This window comes from Chiloscyllium plagiosum, unplaced genomic scaffold, assembly GCF_037043375.1.
Source record: "Chiloscyllium plagiosum isolate Xiang-an unplaced genomic scaffold, Cpla_swu_hap1 HiC_scaffold_17, whole genome shotgun sequence".
Taxonomy (NCBI): Eukaryota; Metazoa; Chordata; class Chondrichthyes; order Orectolobiformes; family Hemiscylliidae; genus Chiloscyllium; species Chiloscyllium plagiosum.
Genome location: NW_028270155.1, coordinates 33649876 through 33674303, shown reverse-complemented (window position 1 = coordinate 33674303; position 24428 = coordinate 33649876). Strand labels below are relative to the sequence as shown.

The 24428-nt window shown below is 40.1% G+C and overlaps 1 protein-coding gene across 3 annotated transcripts in view; it reads right to left on the bottom strand.

Moving 5' to 3' along the window:
* The window catches only part of spire2 (spire-type actin nucleation factor 2), an 81746-nt gene extending 60218 nt beyond the window's left edge, over positions 1-21528 (bottom strand). For 2 of the 3 annotated variants that reach the window (XM_043706801.2, XM_087995818.1), the window contains exons 1-2: positions 21185-21528; positions 8329-8372 (exon numbers count right to left, since the gene is read on the bottom strand). In XM_043706801.2, coding sequence (XP_043562736.1) covers positions 8329-8372; positions 21185-21470 — 330 coding nt within the window. In that variant the 5' untranslated portion in view covers positions 21471-21528. The remainder of the gene's footprint in view (positions 1-8328; positions 8373-21184) is intronic. The other variant, XM_043706800.2, reaches the window with a different exon arrangement.
* Between the last annotated feature and the right edge of the window lie 2900 nt (positions 21529-24428).

Sequence of the window (24428 nt, the reverse complement as noted above, 5' to 3'; positions counted from 1 at the left end):
TCTGCAAAAAGGAGGCAATTGAGCATTTCATTTGGGCCAAAGAACCAATGATCTAATGACAATACAATTCATGCCATGATTGAGGCACATAGCACCAAAGCATTGCTTCAGGGCTTGCACTTGGATGTAATCTCACATTGATCAGTAAGGAGAGTACAAATTTGTAAAACATCAAGTGAAAGAAATATTTATCATTTCGAGTACAAACTACTTATAAAGCGTCATGCAGGAGGTTGTCAGTCTGACGTTCGTATATGGGAGATAAGCAAATCTAAATAATGAAGGTCAAAAAGTAACTTTTATTTTTAAAATGAAAGAAGGAATTTGTTGACAATTTGTCGTAGTGCTTAGGTTTAAAAATCAAAACTGAAAGCTCACTAAGAAGACAGAAAACTCTGCTTTTTAAAAAGGCCAGAGGTCTTGTATGACAAACACAGTAACAGCCAGTCAACAAATACCCTGAGAAAAGAACAAAAGCTAAATGTGATGGTCCAAGGATTCTAGAAACATAATTAATCCAGAGTTGGGCATAGCATTTAAGCACAATTCTACCTGAACTGTAATGAAATTAATCTAATGTAACTCATTCAACAGTTTGGATCTCCAGAACATATTTTACTGATCCAAACCTCTGATCATTTCCATAGAACTCACATGACAGCCTATACTTGTTACAAACATCTGTTAGCTGGTATTGCGAGGGATGTGGATGACTAAGTTGCCATGGAAAGCTCCACTCAGTTTGACCATGTCATACCACTGATCCCTCTTGGAGAATATAGAAACTACAAGTTCATCAGACAACGATCTGCCCCTGAGACCCTGGGAAGAAAAGGAGATGATGGTTTGGTGGTGGTTGTTTTTGGGGGGAGGGGGGGATAGTATTGGATGGTTCACTGAGCAAACTAGCAAAATAAATCAAATCAAAATTATTCAGCAGATTGAAATCTGAGAAGGAGGCAGTCAAGCAGCCCATTGTGTCTGTGTCAGCCCATTGTGTCTGTGTCAACGAACAAAGCAGCCACCCACAGGAATCCCCTTTTCTCACACCTGGTCAATGGCCTTGCAGCTAACTGCACTTCAGGTGCAGATCCAGCTTCCTTTTAAAAATAGGTCAGAGATTCTGCCCCAGCCACCAAACATGGCAGCAGATTACAGACAGTCCCCCAACTTCCGGGTGAAAAAAAAGGTCTCTTCTAATCTTTTTACCAATTATTGCACCCCTGGTAATTGGCCCCATTTATTGGTCAGAGTATTGAGTACAGGAGTTGGGAGGTCATGTTGCGGCTGTACAGGACATTGGTTAGGCCACTGTTGGAATATTGCGTGCAATTCTGGTCTCCTTCCTATTGGAAAGATGTTGTGAAACTTGAAAGGGTTCAGAAAAGATTTACAAGGATGTTGCCAGGGTTGGAGGATTTGAGCTATAGAGAGAGGCTGAACAGGCTGGGGCTGTTTCCCTAGAGTGTCAAAGGCTGAGGGGTGACCTTATAGAGGTTTACAAAATTATGAGGGGCATGGATAGGATAAATAGGCAAAGTCTTTTCCCTGGAGTGGGGGAGTCCAGAACTAGAGGGTGTAGGGTGAGAGGGGAAAGATATAAAAGAGACCTAAGGGGCAACGTTTTCACGCAGAGAGTGGTACGTATATGGAATGAGCTGCCAGAGGAAGTGGTGGAGGCTGGTACAATTGCAACATTTAAGAGGCATTTGGATGGGTATATAAATAGGAAGGGTTTGGAGGGATATGGGCCGGGTGCTGGCAGGTGGGACTAGATTGAGTTGGGATATCTGGTCTGCGTGGACAGGTTGGACCGAAGGGTCTGTTTCCATGCTGTACATCTCTATGGCTCTATGACTCTCCATTACATAAAACAGGTCTTCCCCATCCACTACATCCAAGCCCCTCATTACTTGGGACATTTCAGTGAGGTCACCTTTCAGTCTCCTTTGTTCTAAGTAAAACAATCATAGCCTTTTCAATCTTTCCTCATAGCTGCAATTTTTAAGGCCTAGGAATATTCATGTAAATCTCCACTGTACTCTGTCTTTGCTATAATATAATGACAAGAACTATACACAAGAATCCAGCTGTGGCTTACATTTTTTTAAAGTCATTACATCTTTGAATGAAGGAAGCTCCCACATGCCTTCTGTACCACCTTAGCTATCTTTCTGCCACCACAGGGAGTAATAGATCTGTGCTCCAAAGTCACTCAGTTTAAACAACCACCAACCTCAAACAGACTACAGTTCGTAGCAAACTGCCTGGCTTTCAGGACAATACTATACAACCTTGTCCACTAGACGCTGAAAGTCGTGTCAGAATGTTGACAAAAATACCATCATTACACAGGAGGACACCTCCAACCGTGTATGTGGCAGGTACTCATGCGACTCAGCCAACATTGTCTATCTCATACACTGCAGGCAAGGATGCCCTGAGGCATGGGACATTGGTGAGACCAAGCAGAGGCTAAGGCAATGGATGAACTGACAGTGGACAACAAACAGACAGGAGTTTTCCCTCCCAGTCGGAGAACACTTCAGCAGGTCCGAGGTCGAATGTCCCGGACTTCAGGACAGGCAACAATGAAAAGTGGCTGAGCAGAGGCTGATAGCCAAGTTTGGTAACCATGGGGATGGCCTCAACCGGGACCCTGGATTCATGCCACACTACAGGTGACCTCATTGTACTATACACAGACGGACACACCCACACAAACACTCCCACACACACACCTAGACAATCAGTCTGACCATTGTGGCACAGGCAGCCTCACACAGGGAAGCTCACACCTTCAATACATTATCTGTGCCGAGATGACACCAATTGTTAAAGTTCAATTGAGAATGTAATTTTTAAAAATGTTTTGCAATTTACTTATGAAAGAACTGAAACCAACATAGTCATTCTAAAAGATAAGAGACTTAACTAACAAACAAACAAACAAACAAATCTAGGTATTTTTCAATATATAATTTCAGCTACATCACACTGTAAACTTTTGCTGTAAATTCTGTGTCTTACAATCTTATTCTCCACACCACCTGATGAAGGAGCAGTGCTCAAAAAGCTAGTGCTACCAAATGAACCTGTTGCACTATAACCTGGTATTGTGTGATTTTTAACTCACTTCATTGTTCAAGTCCTTTAGGAATGTGCCTTTGCAAAGCACATCTGAAAACAGATGTAGTGTTTTTTTGTCAAAGTTCATCCCAAGCATCTCTGTGGCTCAAGAATCTGTCTCTATAGGCTGTTTCCAGGGATGTACAGCAGGATAAACATCACTATGGTTTGGAGGATCATCAACTCAGTGAAAAATATGCTGCAGTCTGCATGAAACCCATTCATCTTCCAGTGAATACAGCCATGCACGACAGTGTAGTGTATTGCAGACTGGCACATCCTATAGGCCAGGCCACATGTTGAGGGTTGCACTAAAACCTGGGCAGCTGTCACAAAGGTGCAGTAGGGAAAAGTCCTTAAACCATAGTACACAGAGGGGAGGAATTGACATGAAATAATTAATGTAGATATTAAATGTAAAACACACTCAGTAACAAACTATGTTAAGAAAAAAAATTGAGTTGTTTTGCACTGAGTGTAAAATCAAAAATGTTTTGGTCATGCAAGGCTCTTCTATAAATTTTGTGAATAACCTTCTGAGGGGAAAAAAAATCCCAGTCAGCTGAGCAGCTTAATATATCAGGGGCAAACAATCTAATCCACATTATGCATTCACACACAGGATGTTGACTGAAGGGAGGGAAACTTTATAATTTATTACACTGCCTGTGTGTGGTACTGTGGATGTGGCAATGAATAGTGTTGGCACTATCTGCACAATCAAAGCAAAAACTGTTTTCTATCCAGAAAAATAACGCGTTCAATTTAATAAATGCTGTTGTGCAAGTTCAAAGAGTGTTTTGCCATGAAAAACTGCATCTTAAGTTCTGACACTTTACCTAATAACTCTGTACTGTAGAACGAGATGGAATGTTTTGAAACAGCAAATGCTTCAGCAAACAATAAAAAATCAAATCAATGTGCCAATGGGCAAAGGTCGCAGCATTCCTTTCTGCTGCAATGTCATTCCCAGTTCATAATAGCAAGTTACAGTACAAGAGCACTTAGTCAATTATCATGAAAAAAAACACTCAACCATTACCTTGCAATCATGATTGGATAACTGCTTGGATTGCAGGCATTCCTATATTACTGAAATGTAATCCAATGACTACGTGGAGACAAATTGTTACTTCAGAATAACCTTGAATTATATTTCACCCCATGTAAATGCTTTTAGCACACAATAAACTGACAGTTAACTTGGCATCTTACCGAAAGATTACACGCAGAGTATTTACAACATTGAAATAAGTGGTGGGAATTGAAATGACACACTGAGTTTATTTCAGACATGACTAGAATACCTTATCCAAATGGTCTATGCCATGATGTTTAGATTGATTCGAATCAAAAAAAGTGAGATAACAGAGTTATCTAGCATATTGTCTTGCCAACACCAATTGTTACAGTTAACCTGACAATGCAACATTTTAAAATAAAACGTTTTGTGATTTACACATGAAAGAAGTGAAACTATCATGGTATTCGAACAGATGAAAGTCTCAACAATCAAGGTATTTTTCAATGTATAATTTCAGTTACAGCACACTGAAAATTTTTGCTATAAATTCTGTGCCTTACAATTGTGTCCTCCGCTATCACCTGGTGAAGGAACGGCGCTCCGAAAGCTCATGTGCTTTCAATTAAACCTGTTGGACTATAACCTTTGTACACCCCAGTCCAACACCGGCATCTCCAAATTATTATCTGAATGGGAACTTTATTTGCTCTGGTCAATGCAAAAATGGGATTGTGTAGCATTAAATCCCAGAATTATATTTTTCAGGGTAATGCAACATTAAACCTTTGGCCTGTCCAACACTCTGAACCCAACAGTTTGGCACAATTCATAGCATTAATTTTAACGTTAAATTAGAAAGCAAAACAGGAACTTTGCCAACAAATTTTCTTAAGCTGTCTGCTGACTATCCATAACTGATCTCTTTTTAAGCCTCTGTACTAATTAGTAACCATCATGACCATAAGAAATAGGAACAGGTGAATGTCCCTTGAACCTGCCATTCAATAACACTATGTACGATCTGACACTCCTCACGTCTACTTTACCTGTAGCCCTTGATACCCCTACTGATTAAGAAGTTATTTATCTCAGCCTTGAATACGTAGAAGGACTACCCCCCCAACCCTCTGTGGAAAAGGAGTCCCAAAGACACACATCCACCCCACCATGAGGAGAAACATCCTCTCAGCATTTACCCTGTAAAGCCCCTGAAGAATCCTGTTTGTTTCAATGAGATCACGTCTCATTCTTCTAAACTCCACTGGAGCAGAGTTCCAAACAGTTTAGCCTTTGCTCATAAGACAATTCCTCCATTCCAATGTTCACCCTTGGAAATCGTCTTTGAACTGCCTCCATTGAAATGATATCTTTCCTTAAATAAAGGGATCAAAACTGTTTACAGTACTCCAGATGTAGTCTCAACAGCAGATTATACAGTAGCAGTAAGACTTCCCTACTCTTACACACCAGCTCTCCTGAAATAAGGGCCAATATTCCACTAGCCTTCCTGATTACCTGCTCCACCTATGTGCTAGCTTTCTGTGTTTTGCAAATAAGTACCCCCCCCCAGTTCCTTTGTGTTGCAGTTTTCTGCCTTTTCTCCAGTTAAATAATATTGTTTTTTGTTCTCCCTTCCAGTATGAACTTTGCAATTTCCCACATCAAACTCCATTTGTCAACTTTTTGCCCACTTTAATCTCTCTAAACTGTTTGTATCCCTCTCACAACCTGCCTTTCCACCTTTTTTTTTATTCTCTACAAAACTCAATAATAGTCCTGAGTTTTAGCTATTATTAATTGTTAACCTGCTGTTTCACTCATTTGTTTATCAATTTTATATACTCTTGAAGAATTTTAATGCCACATTGTTACGAAGATCAATGAGTTTCATACTTAGGCAAAGAAGTCAATGGAGTTATAAAGAAGAAAACAGAACCATTATCTTCTCAACCAACTCAAGCAGTATCAAACCCCCTCTTCAACAGCCAAACAGGAGAGGGAATATTTTGGGCTGCAATTATTTGCAGATTCACAGCTACACTTTCAGATTTTGCATGTTTCATGTTTGTTTTTCACTTCTGAGCCTATGGCCTTTCAGGCTTGCAGAATTTGCAAGTGATCTCTGAGATCTTTCCAGAGACTGTTCAGAATTATTTCCTTATCCCACAGTTCCCTTTCAGTTTCCCTGGAATGGTGAAAATTTATGCAAATGATCTGAACCACGGAAACTGAGAGCTTGTAATGCAATACCAGTCTGGCAAGATTATTTCGGTTCTTAACCATTTAAACTGTGTATGATTTATACGCTGATTTATCAGACATTGCTAAACACTTCACAGCCAATGAAATACTTCTTTGGAATGTTGGTAAACATGCAGTCAATATTTACACTGCCAAGTGACACAAACAGCAACAGGATAAATGACCAGGGGATTTGTCCTTGATCAGTTTGATTGAGAGTGAACATTGCCCCAGGAGAGCAGAACTCTGTTTTTCCTTGAATAGGATCTTGTACTCAAAATGTCAAGTGAATTTTCTGTTTAGTATCTCTGACAGTGGAGGGTTCCCTCTCAAGATGGCGAGTGAAAAATTCTGCCTTAAATACATTTCTTCCTGACTCAGAAGCAAAAGCATTACCATTGAAATGAGGCTTACAGCAAGTGAACTGACATATCAATAGACAGAAATTCATGCTGATCTGATCCACATAGACATGTAGGTGTCAGGTTTTGATATGGTGACCTCAGCCAAATTGGATAACGGAGATGTCACAATTAATTCTTCAGTCCCTTTTCCCGGATATCAGGACATCTTCATCACCATGAATAAATGACCATATCAAAATTTACTTTTCAGGCTCAGACGTGAACATTTGCCCTTTGCATGAGAAGCTGCTTAGTATCCCTTGGAACTAAGTTCATGAAGTCACTGAGTTTGGGTGAGTAAAAGTGGTAAAGCAAACAGCAAAAACAAAAAAAAACTCAAGTGAGATTTCCCTGAAGGTCCTAATGACCTTAAAGACATTTATCTAATAAATATGTCTTAAATTTCCTCATCAGTCATGCAGCAATCAAACTATATTGTTCGATTTCAATTGCAATCTATTCTGAATTAATATTTCTCAAACTTTAGTCTTTTGAACTATTTGTGTATGGGAAAATACCTGTGCATCACTTACTGGTTTTCCCCTATATGCTATCACTTGCCATTACAAAATTCATCAATATTAAAGAAAACAAGTGTGTTTCTTTTGATGAGACAAGTTTGATTCCAAGCTGGAGAGTATCATTCTCATGCTAGAATTCATGTTCAGCAGGTTGTCTTTGTTTTCATTACTGAAAATTGAAATGCACAGTTGCATGTTGTTGGAAATGGCAGCAGTTGCTTCAAAGCTGTGTCCAGAATAGTTGAACTGCATACACAGACAGTACACGTAGTTCTCCTATAATACTGTAGTTGCATTCCAGCGAAACCTCGCTTAATCAAAATACTGTGGCCTATGGGCTTAGTGGCAGATCAGCAAAAAATATCACTCATGATCGCTCAAAAATCACCCAAAAAAGTCTAACGCAAAGGATAGCACAGCCTGAAAGAAGATTGAAATCATATGTATTAATAAAAGTAAATTTAACACAGTACATTTAAAAAAACGCAAGAAAGCTGCTCTCTGTACAGCAACTCTCAAAGAAAGCTACTCTGTCAGCAGTGCAGAATGGCATGAAGCCAGACACCGATATTGCACGTGCGCGGACACTGGCACATGCGTAGAACAGCAAAACCACCAGTGTATGCACAGAATGACATGGAGATTTCAGCACATACATTGGTGTATGCACCGATCAAAGCACGCAAACCAATCCCTGCTGGAATTGCGCTATCACAAATGGAGGTAAACATTCTCCAAAATATCGTTCCCTAATTCTTCAGCGATGCTATAGCCAAAACGCCCATTATCCCAGAACTACTTGTATACATGTGTCAAAACTTTCCTCCTAATTGATTATCAGCTTCAATAAATTGTATTTTAGACCAGCTTGTGAATCATCTGGAGGACACTCACAGACTGGATCAGATTTTGAAAACCACTGTTCTAAGTAATTGATCTATTAAACTGAAAATTAATGAAATGAACAAAGCACAATATGAATCATTTGGAGTATTTTAAAGATACATACCTCTCCTTCTGTGCATAGTCGAGGGGAGATGTTTGCCTTTGAACCTAAAATTAGAAAATAAATAGTTTATCAAGAGTGACAATTCTTGGGGATAAATTGAACCATGACAAGTCAAATGAATTGATACTTTCATGATTTTATTAATCTTTTTTCAATTATAGTACTACCTTTGCAAGATCTAAAACTTTGGTTAAGCAGACAAGTGATTCATTTAAGAGATACATAATATTTTCAAAAGATTGATAATCATATTCTCCCTAGCCCATTGCTTTCCCGCTCCTGAAATATCTTAATGGCTATAAGAATTCCCTGCCGAAAATATTTGTCTGGTCAAGCAGGAACATCTGAGGTGTGTTTTAGTCAATAATCATCCAAAATAAGTTGAAGATCCAAAATATGCCAACTGTTAATTTAGGATCATTGTTAAATACAGAACGTAACAAGTATATGGCTACAAGTCTGTTGAAAATTAGCATTAGAAGCACAAGATATACAATAGCCTCAGGCGACTCTCTGTGTGGAGTTTGCACATTCTCCCTGTGTCTACGTGGGTTTCCTCCGGGTGCTCCGGTTTCCTCCCACAATCCAAAAATGTGCAGGTTAGGTGAATTGACCATGCTAAATTGCCCGTAGTGTTAGGTGAAGGGGTAAATGTAGGGGAATGGATCTGGGTGGGTTACGCTTCGGCGGGTCGGTGTGGACTTGTTGGGCCGAAGGGCCTGTTTCCACACTGTAAGTAATCTAATCTAATCTAAGTGCTCACTGACAATGATTAGGAGTGAATGACTGATTCAGCCAGGGCTTCAATACTGAAATATATTTGCTTTCCTTTTACTTGCGCTCACAAGATTACACTTGGTACATTCCCAAAATGAATTGCTGCTTCAAAGGCATAATCCAAGTGGAATGTTTCACTGTTCTCTAGGTGGAATGTAAATAAAAGTCAATTAAAATGAACAGATATCAGTCCAGATTTTTGCCATGACAAGGAACATCTCGCCGAAAATGTCAGAAATCACACATGATCCCAGGTGACATCCTCAAACCCAGCATTTTTCTGTTCTCCAGGTTACTTGCAGTAACTTGTCACATTCCATTTCCTGAACTCTCATTTGCCATTGCAATTCTCTCTCAATATTCGGATATCTTTTGCTGTAGACATTGTTAACCGCGTTCTTTGCTTGGCGGTCATCACCCCCTCATTGTATTTTCCCCATTTGTATCTGTTTCATCACTTTTTGGGCATCAATGGCTGGGCCAGTATTACGGTCCATCCCTAAATGCGGTGGCGAGCTGTGTTTTTGAATGGCTGGAGTTCCTGGTTGTAAGATAGGGCAGAAGTTCCAAGATTTTGACACAATAGTCAGTCAGTCAATCAATAATGATATAGACCGATTCATGATGGTGTGGTTTAGAGCAGAACTTGCAGGTGGAGCTGTTTTGAAGCAGGATACCCTTGTCCTTTAAGGTGGTAGAGGTCATGGATTTGAAAGTCATTTTCAGAACAGTTTTGGTGAATAACTGCAGTACATTGTGGAAATGGTACATACTGCTACCACTGTATCAGTAGTAGAGGGGTTATGAAATAACATGGGCTGTTTTGGCCTGGTAGGTGTCAATGTAGTTGAAGTTGCAGCCAAGATCCAAGCAAGTGGATTGTATTCTATCCCATTCCTGATGTGCCCTGTGGATGGTGAACAGACACGGAGGGGACAGGCATGTTACTCAACATTATTTGGCAACTACTGAGCTGGTCTTAGAACCATAGTTTTGATTTTTTTTAAATTTCATTAATGAGATGTAGGCATCACTGCTAGGTCAGCAATAATTTCCCACCCCAAGTTGCCTTTGAAAAGATCATGGTAAACTGTCTTCCTGAACTACTGCAGTCTTTAGGGTCTAGATGGACTCAAAATTGATGTTAGGAAGGGAGTTCCAGGAATTTGACTGAAGGAATAGTGATATACTTCCATGAGGATAGCGTCTAGCTTGCAGGTGGCATTCGCATATATCTGCTCTCCTCAATCTTATAGATGATAGTGATTTGGGTTTAGGAAATGCTGTTCATTTTGGAGATAGCACACACTGCTGCTATTGAGAATCAGTGCTGGAGGGTGTAAATGTTTGGAATGTGGTACAAATATAGTGGGATGTTTTGACCTCGATGGTGTCAAGCATCTTAAGTGTTGTTGGCAAGGAGTGGTGGACAGACTTTGGCATGTCAAGAGGTGAGTTACTTGCTGCAGGATTCTTAGCCTCTGACCTGCTTTTGTAACCATAGTATTTATGGTGAGTCCAGTTTGGGTCATTGGTCAATGGTGCTCCCCAGTATGTTGATTGTGTGTGATTAAGTGATAATAATGCCACTGAATGTCAAGGAATCAAATCTAGATTCTCTCTTTTTGAAGATGGTCATTGTTTGGCTCTGGTGTAGGCTGAATTACTCATCACCCATCAGCCCAAATTTGGACATTGACCAAGTCTTGCTGCATTTGAGCCTGGACTGTTTCAGTATCTGAGGTTTCTTGAAATGTGCTAAACTTTATGCAATCATTCTCAAACATCCCCACTCTTGGGTGAGTGTTACCACTCATCAAACACAGTGCCAAGCAATGACCTTTTGATGGAGGAAAGGTCATTGATAAAGCCGCTGAAGGTGGAGGAACAGCTTGAAGAACATATGCTAAGATGACGTGCTGTTAAAATGACTGACCTCCAACAATCACGACCATCTTTCAATGTGCAAGAAAAGATTCCAACTACTGGAGAATATGAACCTAATTTTGCTGGGGCTTCTCAAAACCAAACTCAGTCAAATGCTGCCTTGATGTCAGAGGTAGTCACTGTCACCTCACAGCTAGAGTTCAGATTTTTAGAATCCCGACAGTGTGGAAACAGGCCCTTTGGCTCTATATGTCCACACCAACCCTCAGAAGAGTAACCCATCCAGACCCATTCCCCTACCCTATATTGGCTTATCGTATCTAACCTACACAGTATTAGGTGCATTAGTCAGAGGGAAATGGGTCTGGGTGGTTTACTCTTCAGAGGTCGGTGTGGACTGGTTGGGCCGAAGGGCCTGTTTTGCACAGTGTAGGGAATCTAATTTAATCTAATCATCCCTGAACACTATGGCCAATTTAGCAGAGCCAATTCACCTAACTTGTACATCTTTGGATTGTGGGAGGAAACCCACGCAGACATGGGGAGAATGTGCACACTCCACACAGACAGTCGCCGGAGGTTGGAATCGAACCCAGATCCCTGGCACTGTGAGGCAGCAGTGCTAACCACCGAGTCACCATGCCAACCTAGATCTTCTGTGCATGTTTGGACAAGGCTGTGATGATCTCAGGAATGGAATGGTCCTAGTGAATACTCAGCAGTGAGCAAGTTATTGCTGAGAAAGTGGTGCTTTATTGCACTCTCAATGACTTCTTCCAACACTTGTCAATGATCGAAATGGCCAAATGTTAAAGGAACTTCCAAGGCTGTCAAGGTACTGGTCAAACAAAAAAAGTGTGGAATCAAAAGCAAACAGTTTTAGGATTTCAGGTATCCTGTTAACATAAGCCATTCTAGGATTATGCTGCATGGCTACTTTCCAAACTTTCATTTTCACTATGGGGTGCCAATAAAATGGGTGTTTCGACAAGCAAATGCAACTGCTTTATAGCATAAACATATTTGTTTGCAAATAGAAATTAAGCACATAGGTGAAATATGTGTTTAACCAAGGAGTTGAGCACCTAACTGAAATATATGTTTACGCAAGAGATTAGTTGAAGGAAGTTCAACATGTTGCCTGCTATTTGGATCAATGAGTGTGCTTTTCCCCCCCCCCCCCCACCTCAATAGTGACATCATCAATAAACATGAATTATCCCACTGAGGTATGTCTGTGGTGCATACTAGGGGAATTGGGATGGAGAGTGAATGCAAAATGTTGGGGTTTGTTGCCGGGGGGGGGGGGGGGGGGGGGGGGGAAGAAAGAGAATGTAGCACATTTTGAACGGGGCTCAACACAGTCCCGTGGATTAGAGCCACACAGTCTCAGAGATCCATTATACAGGAAACAGCTCTTTTGTCCATCACATTGGTCAAAAACCACCACCTGATTATGAGGGCATTGATAAAGTAGGGAGTCAAGGGGATGGGAGGATGGGTAGAGTGGCTCAAGGATGGAGTGGCTACAGGATCAGTAGTTAGATTTAAGGTGGCATGGGGGTATGAGATGAAACGTAGGATGGTTCGATGGGCATAGATCACACAGTGATTAAAAGGGGGCAAGAAGAAGGTAGTGTAGGGATATTAATTGCTTGGATGATGCATTGCTGGTGAAGGATATGAGAGCAGGAGAAGTGTCTGATGTCTTCATCTTTAATTTTAAACTTCTGGCTCTTAAAATCCTAAGACATCGCTGGAATTCCCAGAAGCCTATTCTGTTCTTCCCGGGTTAAAGATGCAAAGGTTTATTCTAAAGTATCCTATTAATTCCAACTTGACTTTCAAATGTTGCCCACACTATCGAAACTGAAAAATGGGAAGTGCAGGTGGCCATTTTTAAGAGCTGGTTTAGCAGACCTAGAATTTCTCCTACCTCCACATACTCATTCCAGAATGAAAATTGATAAACACAAAGTTGAAGACTGACTCTAATATGACAAATTAGAATTAATATTGAAGTTTTAGCATTTTGTAATATGAACACAATAATTGAAGGACCATGGCATATGATTTACTTAACTTCTTCTCACTAGGCTTCTTATTATCTAGTCGTTCTGATTGCAGAATACAAATTATATTCCACAATTCCATTTTTAAAAAAATACAGCAATAGCTGAAGATAAGGAAGATTAAAAAGGGTTTATTCCAGAATAATCTATTAATCCTATTAACCTAGTGTTGATCAATGATAAATACTAGCCAGCATTTACGCCAATCACATGAAAGATTTGAGACAAAGATTGAATAATTGCATTCTTGAAACTGCATCATCCGGCCACATTGACTAAATACACATTTTAAATGCTCTATACCTCAAGAGTTTGTGAAAAGATTCTCATGGTTCAGGACCAATATTTATGACTATTCAACATTGCACTATTTTTCTTTCTATATCCATTGTTTGTAAGAATGCATTTTAATAAGCAGGTTTTTCTGGAAATAAAATCAAGTTGCAGGCTCACATTACAATGACTGTTCAAACTGCTTGTCAATCCAAGCATGCTATCTTGTCGAAGGAAGGATCTCCTGTAAAATGTGTTTTCACAATATGAGAGTAGAGAGCAACTAATACAGTAAAGTGGTTTTATATAGTTCTTCATAAAAAGCTATCTTTGCTGAGGGGTGACAATAATGCGGTCTTCTTTACAAGCAAAATTAACTAGTTTTCTCTTTCCTCCATTTTATTTCATGATTACCATAATAAGTTTGTTCAAAACTTATTTATCCTAGGATTCTCTGGGAAGCAAGGGAGGAGATTGCAGAGCCATTGGCCTTGATTTTTATGTCCTCTTTGTCTACAGGAGTAGTGCCAGAAGACTGGAGGATAGCAAATGTGGTTCCCTTGTTCAAAAAGGGGAGTAGGGATAACCCTAGTAACTATAGGCCGGTGAGTCTCACTTCTGTTGTGGGCAAAGTCTTAGAGAGAATTGTAAGGGATAGGATTTATGCACATCTGGATAGGAATAATGTGATCAAGGATAGTCAGCATGGTTTTGTGAAGGGCAGGTCGTGCCTCACAAACCTTATTGAATTCTTTGAAAAGGTGACGAAGGAGGTTGATGAGGGGAAAGCGGTAGATGTGGTATATATGGATTTTAGTAAGGCGTTTGATAAGGTTCCCCATGGTAGGCTACTGCAGAAAATACGGAGATATGGCATTGAGGGTGAGTTGGAGATTTGGATTAGGAATTGGCTGGATGGAAGAAGACAGAGGGTAGTAGTTGATGGCAAAGTTTCTTCATGGAGTGCCGTCACTAGCGGTGTTCCGCAAGGATCTGTTTTGGGACCATTGCTGTTTGTCATTTTTATAAATGACCTGGAAGAGGGGTTAGAAGGTTGGGTGAGCAAGTTTGCGGATGATACGAAAGTCGGAGGAGTTGTTGACAGTGAGGAAGGATGTGGCAGGTTACAGCAGGATATAGAGAAGCTGCAGAGCTGGGCAGAAAGGTGGCAAATGGAATTCAATGTAGCTAAGTGTGAGGTGATTCACTTTGGGAAGAATAACAAAAAGATGGGGTACTGGGCTAATGGTCGGATACTTGGTAGTGTGGATGAGCAGAGGGATCTTGGTGTCCATGTACACAGATCTCTGAAAGTTGCCACCCAGGTAAATAGTGCGGTGAGGAAGGCATATGGCGTACTGGCTTTTATTGGTAGAGGAATTGAGTTCCGGAGTCCTGAGGTCATGATGCAGTTGTATAAGACTCTGGTGCGGCCGCATCTGGAATATTGTGTGCAGTTTTGGTCGCCATACTATAGGAAGGATGTGGAGGCACTGGAACGGGTGCAGAGGAGGTTTACCAGGATGTTGCCTGGTATGGAAGGAAGATCGTATGAGGAAAGACTGAGACACTTGGGGCTGTTTTCATTAGAGAAAAGAAGGTTTAGGGGTGACTTGATTGAGGTGTACAAGATGATTAGGGGGTTAGATAGGGTTGACAGTGTGAACCTTTTCCCGCGTATGGAGTCGGGTATTACAAGGGGGCATAGCTTTAAATTAAGGGGGGGTAGGTATAGGACAGATGTTAGGGTTAGGTTCTTCACTCAGCGAGTCGTAAGTTCATGGAATGCCCTGCCAGTAGCAGTGGTGGACTCTCCCTCTTTATGGGCATTTAAGCGGGCATTGGATAGGTATTTGGAGGATAGTGGGTTAGTATAGGTTAGGTGGGCTTGGATCGGCGCAACATCGGGGGCCAAAGGGCCTGTACTGCGCTGTATTCTTCTAAAATAAAAGTTTGTTTTATCATTTTAGTTCTGATTACAAGTACAATGCAATTCAGCGTCTCACATAAGTTGCTGTTATCTAAAGTTTAAATTTTCTTGGGTTCAAATGATGAATTATAGAACTTCTCCTGAATCATTTGATAGCTGGTGTGCAGAAAGATCTAGCAGTCTTGTGATATCGATACGGAGGTCTGACGCTTGGAATAACTGTTGCACGGCACCTGATTTACAAAGGATATTCCTTTTGGATGCTAGGGATAGAAGGGAAGACTCAGATAAACTTCAATTTTTTTCTTTTACAATTATATTATTAGAAGACATGACCATGATTTTTAAATTATGAAATCCAACTGGTTTACCAATATACTTTAGGGAAGTCAGTAGCTGTATTGGATTCCATTCTCAGAGATGTAGTTGACCCTTAAATTCCCTCTGAAGATATCTCAGAAGATATTTATTCATATTGTTATTACGAAGGTGTAAGGGATACTGTACCTTTAAATAGAGTTAAAAGCCAGCAGAACTACCTGACACAGCGCCAAGTATTCTGAACAAGATAACAACACAACATTTGGTCAAACAGTTAGATTATCTGAGTTGCCTAGAGACAAAAAAAAATTCAAATTTGGCCAGTTTAAATTATGCCCCAAAATACCAAACTCTAATCAAATTTGAATTTAGTACTTTGATGCTATTAACACCAATTAAAATGATCCGATACTTTGGGTATAAAGCAGAAAAAAAAATTGAACAGTTGGAGGAGAACTGCCAAAAGACCAACAGATGTAGGCTGCTAGTTCAGAACTCAGAGGCACCTGTCTGGAGAAGAAGGAGTTTGCAAAGGAAGGAAAGGGAACAAAAAAAAGGAAAAGGAAAATGAAAGAAAAGATAGACACCGACCTGGAGAGCAAATCTACAGAGGAAGATACCAAGAGAACAACTGACTGGTTTTGAAATTTGAATTTTTCTGGAAATCTTAAATTGGGGGTTTTAATCGTAGCAGTATTATAGGTGGGAAGATAAAAGATAGGTTTAGATGGATTGGCCATGCTAAATTGCCCATAGTGTTCAGGGATGTGTAGGTTAGGTGCATTAGTAAGAGGTTGAATGGGTGGGTAATGCTTCGGAGGGTCAGTGTGGACTTGTTGGGCCAAATGGCCTGTTTCCACACTGTAGGGATTCTATGAATATGAATAAAATGGAGTTGTAAATAGTTGTTAATTATTCTCTCTTTGACTTTAAAAATATTAAAGTTGTTAATTTTTATTTTAAATACTGTCTTTTAAGATAGTTCTGTGCCTCTCAAATTTTCACAGAATATAGCACGGGGTGAATCTTTTGGGAGTCAGGTTTAAATTAGCGGGGGGTTTTACCCAGTGTTGTAACATTGTGTTGCCACCAGAGGTTTGAGGCGGCTGACTATTACTTTCCCATGTCAAACAGGTGGGCACTACATGCTGTCCTTGCTTGAAATGTCATCTCAGCAATTAATCTGATGTCAAAGCTTAAATGTTTAGTTTACAAACAACATAATCAAACCTTACACAAAACAAGTTCATTTTTCAAAAATCAGTACAAACTAGTTAAATTATAAATATTTCATAATTGTTTGTATTTGTGAATTATTCATTAAAGTAGCCACCAAAATGTGAATCTCATTACAATGAGTTGGATTGGCAAATATAAACCTTTGACTGATTGTTTAACAGGACTGTTGCTATTATCACGTTTTAGCTTATTGTGACATGTTTTCTGTTCCTGACAAAAACTCCATTTAAGTTGACAAAACAGCTTTAAGTCTGATGAACAGTCTTCACAGTTTCTGCTAATTTAGGTTTACAATTACTTCTTTGATTACAAATACTTTAATGTACAAGCTCTGAACATGCATTTAAAATCTTACTTTAGTGAAATATAAAATATAACAAATTCTACATCCAATATAAAGTGGATTGGGTGCCCACCAATATAATTTGACATTGCCACAGGATTTACTATTCAACCATCCCACAAAAGCTACGAACAACCAGCAACAGTTAGTATACAAAATATTTTGTGATTTTCAACACCCCCAAATGATCTTGAAAAATTGTGGACGGTGATTTAGATATCTCTGACTTAAATAAGAGAAGCAAGAAGCTGAATACTTGCAGTATCCATTTACAAAAAGGATGTAGATTAAAGAACTGGATAAATTTAACAAAATGTACGAGCAAATTACTGCAGATGCTGGCATCTGTACTGAAAACACAAATGCTGGGGATCACAGCAGGTTGGACAGCAGCAATGGAGAGAAAACTAGCTAATGTTTCAAGTCTGAATGACTCTTTATCAGAGTTGAAGTGTCAACTCTGATGAAGGGTCATTTAGACTCAAAACATTACCTTGCTCGGTCTCTAGGAATGCTGACTGACCGATTGTGATCTCCAGCATTTGCTGTTTTCAGGATGAATTGGTCTTGTCACGTGGGTGTTATTAAAAAACCTTCATAACACAATATTGATAATTTCACATCATTTTTATGTATATCTTGTTTATGCAAGATATACAAAGTTAATATAATAATAAATTATCTATGCACAAGAGGAAACCCAAATATTCTTCCAATGTATGTGAACTTACACTTGTTCCCCATTTAGATGATTGAGCTGAAAGTGGAAAATCTAGGACATCAACTCAAATACACTGTGGTTAACTTAATCCCAACTAATACTCAACATAAATGGGTTATGGATCTTGCATCACCACACATTCAGCAATACAACTTTGTTTTACTTTGAAATAATTATCAGGGACAGGTTGGAACACAATCCACTCGTAACAGTGCAATCCCATGTAGCAGATGGCAGGGTATGGATAAGTGCTTTTTGATATCAAAATAACTTAGATTTAAAGTTGTAATCAATGTAATTAGTGTTGGTCTGAACATTTTACAAGGATATAACTTTACTAAAAATTTTCCTCCCACAACTTCAAGGTAATGCACAAATCACAGCAAAAAAGATGCATACAACCCAATTGTTATAGGTCTTTGGCATTTATTTGTGAGATGGATGTGGTCAAGTGCCAGGTATTTACATCACACTCATGAGTTGCTGCATCTATGGGCAGCACGGTGGTTAGCACTGCTGCCTCACAGTGCTGGAGACCCGGGTTCAATTCCCGCCTCAGGCGACTGACTGTGTGGAGTTTGCACATTCTGCCCTGTCTGCGTAGGTTTCCTCCGGGTGCTCCGGTTTCCTCCCACAGTCCAAAGATGTGCAGGTTAGGTGAATTGGCCATGCTAAATTGCTCGTAGTGTTAGGTAAAGGGGTAAATGTAGGGGAATGGGTGGGTTGCGCTTTGGCGGGTTGGTGTGCACTTGTTGGGCCGAAGGGCCTGTTTCCACACTGTAATGTAATCTAATCTAATCTATATGGCTAGCAGCACAGTGGAGACTGTAAATTCTCCCAAAATGAGCAAATGCATTTTGGCTGAGAGGCCAGGCTATGTGAACAAACATGGGACAGAATTTACAGGCTAAAATAACTGTCATTCCTTCTCAATCATTGTTTTCCTGAATCAAAGGCCTCAAAATAAAAATTTCAGGAAATAAAAACAGAAAATGCCTGAAATACTCAACAGACCAGAAAATATTGATGGAGAGAAACATAGTTAACACTTCAGGTCAATGATTCTTCATCAAATGCCACCTGACCCTAGTAGGTCTTTCACATTTCAGATTTCCAGTATCTGCATTGTTTTGATTTTGCATCATTGTTCACACACTTCATTAACAAAGAACAATGCAGGTTGCATCTGCTGTCACAGAATTATTTTATTGCAATACTGAATGTGCCTAAAGCTATTTAAGTAATATGGCCTAATTATAGAGTCATACAACATGGAAAAAGATCCTTCAGTCCAAACAGTCCAAGACATCCATGTTCCCAAACTAAATTTGGCCCATATCCCTTCAAAATCTTTCCCATTAACTTTTCCAAATGTCTTTTAAACATTGTAGCTGTACCTGCATCCACCACTTTCTCTAGCAATTCGTTTCACACACAAACCACTGTAAAAAGGCTGGTCATCCGGTCCTCTTCTCCTTAAAAATATGCTCCCTACGTTTGAACTCCCCCATCCCTAGGGGTAACACCCTGGTCATTCACCTCATCTCTGCCCCTCAAATTTTCTAAACCTCAATAAAAGTCATCCCCCAACGTCCTAAGCTCCATTGAAAAAAAGTCCCCGCCTATTTTTATATCTCAAACACTCCATTTCCAGCAACATCCTGATAAATATTTTATGAACCTTCTCCAGTTTAATAATATCCTTCTTATAACAGGACAACCAGAACTGCACATTATTGCAGAAGAGGCCTCATTGGAATCCTTGCACTCTCAACATGACATTCCAACTCCTGTACTCAAAAGGAGTGAGCAATGAAGGCAAGCGTACCAAACACCTTCTTAACCACCCTGTCTACCTGTGATGCCAAATTAAAATTATATACTTGAACCCCCTAGGTCTCCCTGTTCCATCACACTACCCACAGCCTTACCATTAATTGTACAAGTACTTTCCTTGTTTGTATTACCAAATACAAAACCTCGCATTTATCCAAATTAAACTCCATCTGCCACTCCTCAGCCCCTTGACCCAGATGACCAAGATCTCTAACATTAGATAACCTTAGTCATGTGTCCATTATGCCACCCAACTTTGGTGCCATTTGCAAACTTACTAACAATGCCTCCTCTATTCCCACCCAAATCATTTATATGAATGACAAGCAAAAGTGGACCAGTACCAATCACTGTGGAACACTGCTGGTCACAGGCCTCCCAAATGTGAAAAACCACCCTCAGTCTCCTCCCATAAGCCAATTTTGTATCCAATTGGCAAACTCACCCTGAATCCCATGTGATCTAACCTTACTAAGTCTACCATTTGAAACCATGGCAAAGTCCAAGTAAACAACATCTACCACCCTGCCCTTAATGTTTTTGGTTACCTCAAAAAAACACAAAGTTTGAGACATGATTTTCCTCACACAAAATCATGCTGACTATCCCTAACTGTAGTTTACTTTCACACTCTGAAGTCTAAAATAATACTTTAGTAGTACTGACACTAAACAGAACAGAATTGCAACCCATTCAAGAAGGTGGCTTTCAAAAATATTACAAAACAATGCCTGGACAATTGCTTCACAATTCCATTCAAGACGCCTTTTATAGTAAGTTATAGTCTGGATTAAACCAGAATAAAAAAAAACTTACTTGAGCACAGATTATCTCTTAAAACATTAAACCAATAGTCACATTGAGATTTAAACAATTTTGAGTTCAAATGCTTAAATTTCACTTTTCTTTAAAAAAATTATCAATACCCTACCTGGAATTTAAAGAGATGTTTTTTTTTTAAAAAAGCTTAAGAGTTTTAAATAAAGCCTCAATGTCCAATAGTTATGGAATGTATACACTAGAGGTCTAGTCCTGAAATCTTCCATATTACAATCACTCAAACCTTACACTAATTTTTATGAAAGTGCTAGAAATTTACAATAGGTATGTTGATCATATTTACTTGCAGTGGTAAGGATAGCATTTAGAACAATGGTTGAGTTTGACCTTCCAGTATATATTAAGACTGAAGAATTTGGAACAGTGGATACATTTCCTCTCGCCCTGCAGTACCAGTACAGTTCAGGCCAATGACAAAAACACAAGCTCGTGTGAAATGGCCAGCCTTTTGGCTAACAAAACGCGTGGGTTTTTTTCTGGCAGGCGATCATGGCTAGGTTCTCTCATTGTGCGGTAGGGCTAGCAGTGAAGTGGCTAGAGGAGAAAGTTGTGAGTCGGTGCTATGGGTTTAGCTGCTGCAGTCAGTCAGTCAGTGTGTGAGAGTGAGCGGAGTGTACCTGGAAACGGCGGCCTGTTGTGGTCCTCCCCGCACAGGGAGACGGTGCCATCCCGATGCAGCAGGATGGCTGCCAGCTCCCGGACGCGGCCAATGCGCACCTGCTCCTGGGGCCAGTCTCGGTGCAGAGAGCGGCAGCATTGGTAACACACAGCCCAGGCTTGCTCCTCATTGATGGGCTGCTCGTACGCCCTCAGCACCTCGTCCAGGGATAAAACCTGTGGCTCCGGCGCATCGTGGCCGGCGACGTGCTGTTGCGGTTCTCCATCACTGCCCGACCTGGCCATTTCCCCTTCGCTTGCTCATTGCTGCTGGCCAACGTTTCTCCAGGTTCCCATAACAGCGAGTCCCAGCCCCAAAGCCTGCAGCTCCGGTGTCAATCAGCCGGTACCATGTGATCGCCCTGCTGTGGGCCAGCCCAGCCCAGCCTCCTAAACACACACAACCCAAATCAGAGGAGTGCAGAGGATAAAACCAGCAGAAACAGGACAGTAAATCTCTGGGTTGAATCAAGTGCAGCTTTCGGATATTACCCGCTACCCTGGCATCTTCACTGGGGACCGATTTTCCTTTGTTTCGCCCAGGGGTTTTACGTGTGGGTTACAGCTTGGTGTCCAATACTGTACACATAAGCTGCTGCACCCTTTCTAATGCACAATAGAGTATACAGCCATATCCCAGCGGTGAAAATACAAAGTGTGTCTTTCCTTTGCAAGATTGCCCTCAAGCCTGAACATTGCTTTCTCCACAGCCTTTTATTCATTTACTCCAAATATATCCACAGGATGTTGGGTTCCCAAACAAGGATAATTAATACAGTGCAGCAGACAATACAACCGAACCCATTGATAGTTCGCTTTTACTCACTTCATATTATTTTTGTATTGAGTCCTGAAAAAGGAAAGGGGTTATTTACGTAATTTCTACGCTATAGTTCCAGACTTGGGGTCTCGGGCACATTATATTTCAAGGCGTAACATTTTTTTTAAATGATTGCCTTTTGCTTTAAAACTTGAGGGATTACATTTGAGCTTCAATGGGCATGTGCTTGAAGATTTCTGGTAACAATGTACAATGCCATGCTCAGTGGTGAAAAGCTGATGCTCCTATCCAGTTGGCCATTTGTTTGAAGGTTCTGTCAATTACAATTCTCTGGTCTTATATTTTTCGCGTCCCAATGCCTTAAGGCACTTTACCTGAGCGGATCATTCTCAGTTAATTATATCAGCCATTTGTTTCCCTTTTGAAACAAACATTTGTACCGAGTGGTCTATTCATCCCCACACACATTAACAAGTTCAATGTTATAAAGATTCAAATCCCCAACAGCTGGATTTCCTATGACTGCCACTGAGCGAAGAGGACAAAGTATCCACGCTATGACATCAATAGGTCGGAATTTAAACCTTTCCATATCCTGACAAATTCAGAGTTTAACCCACATTTACTACAGCTGCCTGGCTGCTTTTATGAGTCCTGTCCAAATTCCAAATCCGACATAATCACAGTTGACTCAAACACGTGTTATACAACTAACGATACAACTTGAAGATAATAAGGTGCATTCTGTTCTTTAGCAATGGAAATTAGAGTGCACACAGATTTGTAAGTGGCTTTTTGGGGTTCAGACGTGATTACAGTTGTATGTGTGCGAGATATCACAATGTTCACAGAACAAGCACTCGAGGGTTTTTGGATGTTGCCTGCAGTTACATATGAAATTTCACATCTTAATGCTTGGAAGAGTCACGAATTGTTTAATTTTTTTAACAAAATGTCCAATTTTACCTGCCTCGCTGACCTCCAGTCGCGTCCAGGTTCCATCATTTCACCTGACCTCCAGAAGGCGGGTTTATCCTGCGTTTTGGAATCCCTGCTTGGTTGGGAATCTGCAGAATAAATTCACAATGCGGTAGAACGCATCTGGCTGTGATACTAATGCCGGGATTATATAAATGCACCCATATGTGCTTCATATTCCAATAACTTAGATCTCTTCTCCCCACTTCAAAAATTTCCTAATGAACCGTGTGTTATCTGCCTAAGCATTATAATGCTATATTTCTTTAAATCATAACATCCAGATATTCGTCATAGCACAGTTACAATTCATTGTTCGTAATCAAATGCAACCAAACTACAGTATTAGATCATTGCCAACATGACAAGCGCTAATGACTCTTAATTAAGATTCAAACGCAATAGATTCAGCTGAGTATTCTGCCAGCAGGGAGTATCTGCTCTGTCAAAATATTTTGCAATTAAAAGACCTTTTAGTGGGTTCGCTTCTGCTATTGCCTGCAATATTTTACAAATGTTTGCATTTGTATGGCACCTTCTTTGCAGAACACCAACATTTCGCTTCTGTTCTTTGAACAGTACAATTGTGTTTTGATAGGCCCTCAGTTTGACAATGGAATGTCAGCCTCGGTCTTCTGATCAAATCCTGGAGTGCACTGGAAATTACTGACATGGAGGTGATGGGCTACCGACTAAATTAGCTGACATTCTGAAGAAACTCAGCAGGTCTGTGGAGAGAAAAACAGAGTTAACGTTTCAAGTTTAATGACCGTGGAACTTTATATTCTTTCATGTTTAAAGATGAAAATCAACAGTTCAAGATGCTGTATAGAACATTTGTCAGAGGATTAATACACTGTACAATTGTTGGGTTTTGTCCAGACTTTTAATCTTATTTACATCACCAGATTGTTCCCGAGCTCCGTGTCATCATCCTGGAAATGTAATAGATAGAATCTGATCAAGAACTAAGCGAAAAACCTGAATAAAGATGGTTTAACTTGGAATTGGAACAGTAAATATATATATGAATAATCGGAAGACTGGAATTCATGAAAGTGTCATTACCCAAAAAATCCAAATTACACTATCAACATTCCAAAGTTAGGAAAATAGAATGAGAGCATTATTTGCATAACTTGACAATGGAGTGTCAGCAGGTCTTCTGGTCAAATCCAGGAGTGCACTGGAAATTACTAAACCCACTTGCATATTACAGAAGTGGAATTTTTAAACTTGAAGGAGTGAAAGGCCTGTTTCTATTTTGTAACATTTTATGATGATTGGATTTTCTGTAGATTTCTTATCTCAAGCCTCACAAATTAATTGAAAAAAATTAATTCCAGGTAACTAAAGTTTCTGTGGATGGATGAAGAATGTGAGTCTCCAGACTGGAGAGTGAGGAATTACAATAATTATAACAGCAACATTGGCTGATGCATTTT